Source organism: Salmo salar, chromosome 13 (genome assembly GCF_965601325.2).
Source record: "Salmo salar chromosome 13, fSalSal1, whole genome shotgun sequence".
Classification (NCBI taxonomy): Eukaryota; Metazoa; Chordata; class Actinopteri; order Salmoniformes; family Salmonidae; genus Salmo; species Salmo salar.
The window spans coordinates 103,809,318-103,821,525 of record NC_138303.1 but is presented as its reverse complement, the minus strand read 5'-3'; the positions used below and the strand labels follow the sequence as shown (position 1 = coordinate 103,821,525).

Below are 12,208 nucleotides of genomic sequence, written 5' to 3'. Positions count from 1 at the left end.
ACCAAAGAAAACAACAGTGTTTGCTGGTAAACCAGCGGTGGAATAAACAAACCAAAGAAAACAACAGTGTTTGCTGGTAAACCAGCGGTGGAATAAACAAACCAAAGAAAACAACAGTGTTTGCTGGTAAACCAGTGGTGGAATAAACAAACCAAAGAAAACAACAGTGTTTGCTGGTAAACCAGCGGTGGAATAAACAAACCAAAGAAAACAACAGTGTTTGCTGGTAAACCAGCGGTGGAATAAAGAAACCAAAGAAAACAACAGTGTTTGCTGGTAAACCAGCGGTGGAATAAACAAACCAAAGAAAACAACAGTGTTTGCTGGTAAACCAGCGGTGGAATAAACAAACCAAAGAAAACAACAGTGTTTGCTGGTAAACCAGCGGTGGTAAAATAAATGAGAGAACAGGCAACGCATCCAATGACAATAACAATCAGATTCCAGCCCCCACTGCACATTCCCTCCGATTTCATCTGAGCAGTAAATAATCGGATTGAAAGAGTGCCCTGTGGGCATGAAAACACACCCGCAGAGCCTCTCCATCCCCATCCTGACTATACTGTACACACAGCACAGCGGATGCCTTCTCTCCTTCGGTGCTGTTAGCAGAACCCAGAAACAACCACCAGACTCTTCTAGGCTGCTCAATCGAGTGCAGAGTTAGTACATCCTCTTAGTCCAGCAAAGCATGTGGAGGGAGCTAGGCCAAGTCTAAACCAAATGAATGAAGAAAAGCCACAAAATATTGTTTAGCTTTATTAGCCCGTGGATCTCAGATTTTAGACACAAGGAATCAGGTGAAAAGACCACGATTTGAAACTCCAGTGAACAAGATTACCATAAATTACATTGTAAAGCTAAAGTGTATAAAATATGAAGGTTGTTTATTTATTTTTCTCATCGGTATGTTTTCTCATCAGACCTAATTAGAATAGACAGTATACAGTAAGGACTGAAGTAAAACCTAAAAAAGGGAAAACGACTTTCCAAAACCCTCTTAGCTTGTTTATCCCAACGAGTTAAACCAACCCTACACACTGTTTGGTAAATTGGCACATTTATAAATAACATAACTTAAAGCCCACACTTTAATGTCCTTTTACTGTTATTGCAGTCCAGTTAGTCTGAAAAGTAGGATAACATTTCGTGTACAGCGCTGGCTAGAATGATTTTTATACATCACTTTGTTGGTGTGTAAGACACACACTAGGGGGACACACGTCTCACCCTCATAACACACTGACATTAAGAACAGAATCCTAATCTGCAGCTGTATGTACAAGACCAGATCAAGCCATCACCCTGGTTGGTCTTCCTTAAGAAGACGCTAGTCTCTAATGTTCTCTTAGTAAAAGGTCTCTCTCTCTCTCACTCTCTCTTTTGCTCTCTCTCACTCCCGCTCTCTCTCTTTCGCTCTCTCTCTCTCTCTCTCTCAAAAAGAGCATATAGAAAAAGAGCAGTGGAATCCATCCCCCATAATCCACCAGAAGCCCTTTATTTCCTATGTTTTTATGGTCTATAACATGTTGTTCCCCTCTCTTCCATCATACTCTATAACATGGACCATAACTTCGGATATGATCTGCTCCGTCCCCTTTCTGGTGATCAAGCTGGGGATTGGTGGAGAGTGGCAGTAGTGGGAGGAGCCTCCATAGCCCTCTTATTTATCCTTATCACCATGGTTTCTTGGTTTATTTAGCAGCAACTACAGAAAGTCTGGTATTTGTTATTCAAAGGTACAGTTGATGTGGTGGAATTAGACCGGAGGGTGGTTTAGTTAGACCGAAGGGTGGTTTAGTTAGACCAGAGGGTGGTTTAGTTAGACCAGAGGGTGGTTTAGTTAGACCGGAGGGTGGTTTAGTTAGACCGGAGGGTGGTTTAGTTAGACCGGAGGGTGGTTTAGTTAGACCGGAGGGTGGTTTAGTTAGACCGGAGGGTGGTGACCGGAGGATGGTTTAGTTAGACCGGAGGATGGTTTAGTTGCCGGGTGGAGGCCGGAGGGTGGTTTAGTTAGACCAGAGGGTAGTGACCGGAGGGTGGTTTAGTTAGACTGGAGGGTGGTTTAGTTAGACCAGAGGGTAGTGACCGGAGGGTGGTTTAGTTAGACTGGAGGGTGGTTTAGTTAGACCGGAGGGTGGTTTAGTTAGACCGGAGGGTGGTTTAGTTAGACCGGAGGGTGGTTTAGTTAGACCGGAGGGTGGTTTAGTTAGACCGGAGGGTGGTTTAGTTAGACCGGAGGGTGGTTTAATTTGACCGGAGGGTGGTTTAGTTAGTCTGGAGGGTGGTTTAGTTAGTCTGGAGGGTGGTTTAGTTAGACTGGAGGGTGGTTTAGTTAGACCGGAGGTGGTTTAGTTAGACTGGAGGGTGGTTTAGTTAGACTGGAGGGTGGTTTAGTTAGACCGGAGGGTGGTTTAGTTAGACCGGAGGGTGGTTTAATTTGACCGGAGGGTGGTTTAATTTGACCGGAGGGTGGTTTAATTTGACCGGAGGGTGGTTTAGTTAGACCGGAGGGTGGTTTAGTTTGACCGGAGGGTGGTTTAGTTAGAATGGAGGGTGGTTTAGTTAGACCGGAGGTGGTTTAGTTAGACCGGAGGGTGGTTTAGTTAGACCGGAGGGTGGTTTAATTTGACCGGAGGGTGGTTTAATTTGACCGGAGGGTGGTTTAATTTGACCGGAGGGTGGTTTAGTTAGACCGGAGGGTGGTTTAGTTTGACCGGAGGGTGGTTTAGTTAGAATGGAGGGTGGTTTAGTTAGACCGGAGGTGGTTTAGTTAGACCGGAGGGTGGTTTAGTTAGACCGGAGGGTGGTTTAGTTAGACCAGAGGGTGGTTTAGTTAGACCGGAGGATGGTTTAGTTAGACCATTCAGGTTTAGGGTAATCCAATACGAGTCCAGACAGAGTAGAAACTGTTTTATTTGAGGGTCAACATCCTACTCACCTCAGACCAAGCGAATGAGGAGAGGATGGATTTTGTTTGATGCTTATCTTTTCACCAGTTAATGTGTGGTTATATCTCAGCATAAGACCGGGGACATGGAGCTGTGGTTGTCGAGCTGCAGTCCCAATATTTGTCCCCATTGTATTTGTCTATCTGTTTCCATGAGCCCTCCATGCCATGGGGTGGCGCCGATGCCACTAGACGTCAGTGCTGATGCTGCAGCTGCGGTTGAACATGTCCCTCATGGTGACTGACCGGGTCAGGTTCAGTTTGTGGTAGCTGGGCATTTCTAAGGGCAGTTCCAGGTCATGCTGTTGGATACTACGGTAGCTGATGCGGTCGCCGCCGTTCCGCAGGCCGTCCGGGTGCTGCAGGTAGAAGGGCACATCATGGTGTGTGCACGACGGGCAGAATGTCTGCGAGCGCGTTAGTTTCCGCGCTAAAGGCGGTGTGAAGAGGGCGGGGCCGTTAGGGGTGGAGGCGGCGACCGACGCCGCCACGATGTTATGGTTGGAGTGGACTGGCGGGAGGCGGGACGTCACTGCAAAGTCGGGCTCCTCCTCCTCCGACTCCAACTCCTCCTTCTTACAGCAATAATACTGTCAGGGAGAAAAGACACAAGGAGAGATAACTTCAATAATCACAGCATACCCTTGACAATAAGAAATGTTCTACGGTAGGTATATCTGTGACAGACCTGGTTCAAACACAACTGTCAAATAATTCAAAGACTTGAAAGGCTCTTTTGGAAAGTCCATTCTCTACATGATATTCATTGTAACGCTGACAACGAAACATTACGATGAAGATGCTGCAAACAGCAATTATCACTTAAAATATAGAGCCCCATTACTTGACTGACATGGCAGGCCTGCTCTAAATCTACACTGTGTTTAAAACTGTCTAGTGTGGCACACATTGAAATTTGGTCAGCTATTATCAAACTTTACATTGAGCTATTACAAAATATTACACTGAGATACATCTGAGGTTGGCAAAGAGAGCGTGCCTGAGAGAAAGAGATGAGAGATGAACCGAGTATTTGTATAATTACTCAGACATGACTCGGAGAAAAGGAGCTGTGCTGTCTGTCATTTAGCTGAATGGAATAGGAATGGATGGTTAGTTAATGAAATGTCATCTCTTTTTGACCCACTTACCGTTTCATGGTAATACAGTGTAATGGAAAGTGTCTCAACTCCCCCCGATCCATCCCACCCAGTCCTATCTACACACTGACGGTTTGAGCACAAATCATCAGACATCCCAGAACCAAAGAACCCTGCTGGACAACACGACATCGTGTCTAGTGAGAGAGTTCTGATCTGAGAAACGCTTACAGCGACACCTAATAGGGACACAGTTGTTGTTCAGACTGTGGTCAGGGATCTCCAACTCCTCAAGAAAAGAGCAAAATGACCTTTAAAAAACAGACAACAACTCATGGAATGGCGGGTACTGTGATGGGAAACAAACACACGCACACACACAGACGCAGTCTAAACCAGACATTGTTTTTTGTTGTTGTATTGTTTGTATATCGTTGTATTTTAAATTTGTGTGAGTGTTCTTTTCTATTTTGTACTTAACACTTTTTTTATTTAAGCTTCTTGGTTAAGGGCTTGTAAGTAAGCATTTCACTGTAAGGTCTACACCTGTTGTATTCGGCACATGTGACAAATAACATTTGATTTGATTTGTTCAGTGTATCAGTATTTTGTTACTTGTCATGTTCTGTGTGTTTTGTGTACCACTGGAAGAGTAGCTGCAGCTTCTGCAAAAGCTAGTGGGGATCCAGATAAACAAACAAACAAACTTTACCCATATAAAATGCCTAAAATAATGAAACGTGTATGTCACACCCTGATCTGTTTCACCTCTTTGTGCTTGTCTCCACCCCCACAAGGTGTTGCCCATCTTCCCCATTATCCCCAGTGTATTTATACCTTTGTTCTAAGTTTGTCTGTTACCAGTTTGTTTTGTTCGTTCAGCCTACCAGCGTTTCCCCTTGCTCCTGTCTTTTTCTGGTTCATGTTTTTCTGGTTTTCCTGGTTTTGACCATTCTGCCTGCCCTGACCCTGCCTGCCGTTCTGTACCTTATGGACTCGGATCTGGATTACTGACCTCTGCCTGCCCTTTGACCTGTCGTTTTGCCTGCCCCCTGTTCTAGTAATACACTTTTGTTACTTCGACACTGTCTGCATCTGGGTCTTCTCCTGAAACGTGATAGTGTGGCTTGAACACACACTGGTTGTGTAATGTTGTGATGACTAACTGTTTAAGAAGTGTGTGATTATCCGGACATTGGATCATCCTGATACCACATAGCTTGACCTCCATGAAGAGAGGAGCTGTCCCAAGAGGCACATCCTGATACCAAATAGCTTGACCTCGATGAAGCTTTCAGTTTTACTGATGATCAAGATACATGCCACATCTTACTAAAGCTTTCAGTCAGAGGTCTTAGACAGAGGAATAGAGGGGGCTCAATGCTTATTGTGACACACAATTCAGTGACAGTACATGATTTGACCACAATGAAGAGAGTTATAGAGAGGGGCTTGAGAGGGGTTTGAGAGGGGCCTTAGAGGTAAGCCAACTAAATAAAGGCTTTTTCATTTAGTGCCTTGACTTTTTGTTGTGGGATTTCAGTTTTACTAATGATTTTCAAGACACAAGCAACAGCTTATTAAAGAAGCCAGTTTGCTCTCAGTCAGATTTACAGTACGTCTGTACAGAGCGAGGTCATGAGAAGGTCTTACCTGCAGTCTACAGTAACACAGTACTGCGATGATGCACAGTAAGATAACTGTAGCTAAAATACCGCCTGTGATGACCACTGTCCCGGCTGTCATTCGAAATCCTCTCCATCAACAGCCTGCAGAGAAGAGAGAATGAAAGAAAGCGGGGGAAGGAGAAGATGGAAAGAGAGAGAGACAGAGGGGGGAGAAGAAAGAAAGAGAGAGAGGGGGGAGATGGAGGAGAGAGAGAAAGAGTACGGGCAGGGAGAGAACAGAGAGAGAGAGATCGATAGTGAGGTAGAGAGAGAAAGATAAAAAATAAAGACAGTATCTATCAGTGTATTGTATTCATTAAGCAGATCTTTAACTACGTCATCCACTGAGGGTGCTTATTGAATTATCCTCCCTTTCCTAACATGTAATAAAATCAAAGCATAAATCCATAATCTAGACTTTGTCTCTCTGCTTGAAACACAGACACGGGAGATAAAAAAACAGGATGAGCTGTGGAGGGACAGACAGAGAAACGGATGGGGCTGGGATGTATTATGACCCCTGTCTCCTACTCAGAGGCAAGGATGATTGACCTCTGAACTCTGAACCTTACTCAGAGGTCACTGAGGAAACAAATGAAGACAGCAGCGTTGACACTAAGGCTTTGCTGAGGCAAAACTGAGCGCCTCTTTGGCGGTAACAATGCTATACTTAAACCAGGACTAAGACAAATGATATCACACTGTGATTGACTTCATGAAGGTATGAAAATAACAACCGAGCATTCCCAAATCAACCAGCCTTAGCGCTGACTGACACACACATCTGAGACTGCACTTCAACCAACCTAACCTCCCAACCAACCTAACCTCTCCTCTAGTCCAACTACAGCGTGGTCGGGTCCTCGGAAACACAACAACAACCTGTCTTTGGCCCTTTACCTTGTTCATTTAGATGGATCTGATCAAGTCAATATAGGGAACTCTCTACAAACAACACATACTGTAGCAAACCTACCGGATAGAATCTAGTTTGACAAATCTAATGTACAGGTCAATAGATCTGTGCTAAGAATTGGAAAGAGAAGAAACTGAAAACCAAAACAGAGAATTAAAAAGACAGCAGAATAACAGTCTCATTCAGGTCTGTCAGACTGGACTACAGACAAGACTGGACCTAGACTGGACCACAGACTAGACTGGACTACAGAATGGTGTGTCACGTCCTGACCAGCAGAGGGCGTAATTGTGTTAGTTTTGGTCAGGATGTGGCAGGGGGTTTGTGTTTGTTAAATGTTGTGTGGGTGATTGGACTCCCAATTGAAGGCAGGTGTGTTGAGTTGCCTTTGATTGGGAGTCCTATATAGTAGTGTGTGTTTTTCTTTGGGGTTGTGGATAGTTGGTTTTGCACTGTGTGTTGTGTGCCTGCAAAACTGTTCCTGTCTTCGTGAGTACTGTTTATTGTTTTCCCTGTGGATGCTTTACTTGTGTTTGGAATAAAACTATGAGTATCCACATTCCCGCTGCGCCTTGGTCCAATTTTGAAGACAGCTGTTAATGGTGTCGAAATGAAAAAATCTCAAAGTTAAACAGTCTACAAAATATGACACATTTCTTGTGCGTACTATGTCCGTGTGTCTCAGAGTATTGACTATAGAAATAGAATCACTCTATTCTGAATAATTATATGTCTATGGTATTGACTTGGTTGTGTTGACCAGCTAGACTAGAGTGACGGCTCATTAACCTCTGACCTGGGGCTAATTATGTTACTGGTACTAAATTACCCAAACCCCCACAGAACATGAACATCTGATCATACCTCCTACCGACAGAGGAACGAGGAAGCTACCTACTCAAATACCTTTTACACACAGTATACAGTAAAGTACAGTACTATACTACACTGAGTGTAAATATCATTAGGAACACCCCTTTTGCCCTCAGAAGAGACTCAATTTGTCGGGGAATGGACTCTACAAGGTGTCGAAAGCGTTCCACATGGATGCTGGCCCATGTTGACTCCAATGCTTTACACGGTTGTGTCAAGTTGTCTGGATGTCCTTTGATTGGTGGACCTTTCTTGATACACGCAGGAAACTGTTGAGCATGAAAAACCCAGCACCGTTGCAGTTCTTGACACACTCAAACTGGTGCGACTGGCACCTACTACCATACCCCGTTCACAGGAACTTAAATCTTCTGTCTTGCCCATTCACCCTCTGAATAGAACACATACACAATCCATGTCTCAATTGTCTCAAGGCTAAAACATCCTTCTTTAACCCCTTCATCTACACTGATTGGTGGACATCAATAAGGGATCATTGCTTTCACCTGGTCAGTCTATGTCATGGAAAGAGCAGGTGGTCTTAATGTTTTGTTGACTCAGTGTACATGTTAAGTATGTGCTATCATCACATACACACGCACATTTGCATGCACGCACCTCTGATATAACCCCACCCCCCCTCCACCAATAACCCATGATATAACCCCCCCTCTACCAATAACCCATCATATAACCCTCCCTACCTATAACCCATGATATAACCCCCCCTCCACTAATAAACCACGATATAACCCCTCCACCTATAACCCATGATATAACCACCCCCTCTACCTATAACCCATGATATAACCCCTCCTACCTATAACCCATGATATAAACCCCTCCACCAATAACCCATGATATAACCCCTCCTACCTATAACCCATGATATAACCCCCCCTCCACCAATAACCCATGATATAAACCCCTCCACCAATAACCCATGATATAACCCCTCCACTAATAACCCATGATATAACCCCCCCTCCACTAATAACCCATGATATAACCCCTCCACTAATAACCCATGATATAACCCCTCCACTAATAACCCATGATATAACCCCTCCACCAATAACCCATGATATAACCCCTCCACTAATAACCCATGATATAACCCCTCCACTAATAACCCATGATATAACCTCTCCACCAATAACCCATGATATAACCCCTCCCCCAATAACCCATGATATAACCCCTCCACCAATAACCCATGATATAACCCTCCACTAATAACCCATGATATAACCCCTCCACCAATAACCCATGATATAACCCCTCCACCAATAACCCATGATATAACCCCTCCCCTAATAACCCATGATATAACCCCTCCACCAATAACCCATGATATAACCCCTCCCCTAATAACCCATGATATAGCCCCTCCACCAATAACCCATGATATAACCCCTCCACTAATAACCCATGATATAACCCCTCCACTAATAACCCATGATATAACCCCTCCACCAATAACCCATGATATAACCCCTCCACTAATAACCCATGATATAACCCCTCCACTAATAACCCATGATATAACCCCTCCACCAATAACCCATGATATAACCCCTCCACTAATAACCCATGATATAACCCCTCCACTAATAACCCATGATATAACCCCTCCACTAATAACCCATGATATAACCCCTCCACCAATAACCCATGATATAACCCCTCCACTAATAACCCATGATATAACCCCTCCACTAATAACCCATGATATAACCCCTCCACCAATAACCCATGATATAACCCCTCCCCCAATAACCCATGATATAACCCCTCCACCAATAACCCATGATATAACCCCTCCACCAATAACCCATGATATAACCCCTCCACCAATAACCCATGATATAACCCCTCCACTAATAACCCATGATATAACCCCTCCACCAATAACCCATGATATAACCCCTCCACTAATAACTCATGATATAACCCCTCCACTAATAACTCATGATATAACCCCTCCACTAATAACCCACGATATAACCCCTCCACCACAGTGCTGCTGTGTAGCCCGAGCCCCTAGCGTCCCCTAGGGATGATCTCATCAGATCAGTGTGTGAGAGATGTGTTGCTGTAACACGACATGATGCATAAATTATTTACCGTAGACACAGTGGAAAGCGTGGAAGCAGGCAAACAGAAAGTGTCCAGCCACTACAGTAGAAGAGGAGGAAGACAGACCATTTTTTAAGCAACAATGTAGAAATCTTGTTGTCTCAGCTCTTGTGTGTGAATGTGTCTAGTGGAATAACAGATGCAAGGGAGATGTTGTGTACGCACACACACACACACACACACACACACACACACACACACACACACACACACACACAATGCAGACATGCTCACAGAAACACACAGCAGTACATACACACACAGACTGAGACATATGCATACACATAGAGACACACACACATCTCTCCTCTCTCTCTTTATCTCTCTCTCAGTCTCTCTCTCTCTCTCTCTCTCCCCTCCTTCTCCCCCCTCTCTCTCTCCCTCCCCCCTCTCAATTTTTCTCTCATTGTCTCTCCCTCTCTCCCCTCTCTCTCTTCCCCCATCTCTCCCTCTCTCCCTCTCAATTAAAATGTAAATTCTCTCTCTCTCTATCTCTCCCTCCCTCACTCTCTCTCTCCCTCACTCTCTCTCTCCCTCCCTCTCCCTCTCTCTCTCCCTCCTCTCTCTCTGTCTCAATTTAAATTTCAAGTATCTCTCTCTCCCCACTTTCTCTCAATTTAAATTTCAATTATCTCTCTCTCTCCCTCTCAATGTAAATGATCTCTCTCTCCCTCTCTCTCTCTCCCTCACTCTCTCATACACACAAACTCTCTCTCATACATGCAAACTCTCTCTCTCTCTCTCTCTCTCTCTCTCTCTCTCTCTACACACACACACACACACACACACACACACACACACACACACACACACACACACACACACACACACACACACACACACACACACACACAGTGGGTCCAAAGGAATAAGTTGGCACATTTTAATGAAATGTGGCACTAACCACAAAAGGAGTCTTGCCAATTACTTTTGACAATTCTAAAGTTGAAATAGGAGAGCGAGCGTGAACACGCTACAGGGGAGATGAAAGACATGCACAGGGAAATAGGAACACTGCCACAGAGACCCATTCAACAAGCTAGCTCAGAGAAACAATATAATGAACTAGAAATGTCCTCACTCCTGAAGTGTTCTTTATTGTTAACCTGTCTGTTCCTAGATCATAGTGCATGGAAAGTACACACGGCAGGTCAGCATCACAGATCAAACCTTCCCTGAGCTCTACCTCACCAAGAACACACCTAACGTACCACAAACAAATGGTGGTATAACCAAAACGTTTCAATGGCTTGCTTCACTCTCAAAAAGGTTTTATAGACCAGCAAATTACCATAATTTTTTTTAGCAGTGCACAGCTAGGCAGAAGAAACCATTTGTTAGCCACACACAGTCCACTTCAACAGCATATAATGGCACAGTCTGCGGTGGGTTCCATTCCCCATGGTGGACCAGTATGCAAAAAAAGTATGAAAATGTATGCATTCACTACTCGCTCTGGAAGTAAGAGCATGTCCTAAATGACTAAAACGTAACATGTAATACCTTTATCCTATATAATGATTTTATACAGAGTGGAGAGGTTGGGTTGGGGGGGGGCGGAACACAATGCATAGTCCGGGTAGCCATTTGATTGGATGTTCAGGAGTCTTGTGGCTTGGGGGGTAAAAGCTGTTGAGAAGTCTTTTGGTCCTAGACTTGGTGCTCCGGTAACGCTTGCCATGCGGAAGCAGAGAGAACAGTCTATGACTGGGGGGTGGCTGGAGTCTTTTACAATTTTTAGGGCCTTCCTCTGACACCGCCTGGTATAGAGGTCCTGGATGGCAGGCAGCTTAGCCCCAGTGGTGTACTGGGCCGTACGCACTACCCTCTGTAGTGCCTTGCGGTCGGAGGCTGAGCAGTTGCCGTACCAGGCAGAGATGCAACCAGTCAGGATGCTCTCGATGTTGCAGCCCTCTTCACGACTGTATTGGCGTGATTGGACCATTCTAGTTTGTTGGTGATGTGGACACCAAGGAACTTGAAGCTTTGAACCTGCTCCACTACAGCCCCGTCGATGAGAATGCGGGCATGCTCGGTTCTCCTTTTCCTGTAGTCCACAATCATCTCCTTTGTCTTGATTATGTTGAGGGATAGGTTGTTATTCTGGCACCACCCGGCCAAGTCCCTGACCTTGCAGAGGGAGATGTTTAGTCCCAAGATCCTTAGCTTAGTGATGAGCTTTGCGGGCACTATGGTATTGAATGCTGAGCTGTAGTCAATGAATAGCATTCTCATGTAGGTGTTCGTTTTGTCCAGGTGGGACAGGGCAGAGTGGAGTGCAATATAGATTGCATCATCTGTGGATCTGTATGAGCGGTACGCAAATTGGAGTGGGTCTAGGGTTTCTGGGATAATTGTGTTAATGTGAGCCATGACCAGCCTTTCAAAATACTTCATGGCTATGGACATGAGTGCTACGGGTCTGTAGTCATTTAGGCAGGTTGCCTTTGTGTTCTTGGGCACAGGGACTATGGTGGTCTGCTTGAAACATGTTGGTATTACAGTCTCAATCAGGGACATGTTGAAAATGTCAGTGAAGACACCTGCCAGTTGGTCAGCACCT

General features: G+C 44.8%; 1 protein-coding gene across 1 annotated transcript in view; it reads right to left on the bottom strand.

Moving 5' to 3' along the window:
- Window positions 1-2,003: 2,003 nt before the first annotated feature.
- The window catches only part of LOC106568425 (protein FAM163B-like), a 39,912-nt gene continuing 29,707 nt past the window's right edge, over window positions 2,004-12,208 (bottom strand). The window contains exons 2-3 of the mRNA XM_014138746.3: window positions 5,704-5,819; window positions 2,004-3,540 (exon numbers count right to left, since the gene is read on the bottom strand). Coding sequence (XP_013994221.1) covers window positions 3,139-3,540; window positions 5,704-5,796 — 495 coding nt within the window. The 5' untranslated portion in view covers window positions 5,797-5,819 and the 3' untranslated portion in view covers window positions 2,004-3,138. The remainder of the gene's footprint in view (window positions 3,541-5,703; window positions 5,820-12,208) is intronic.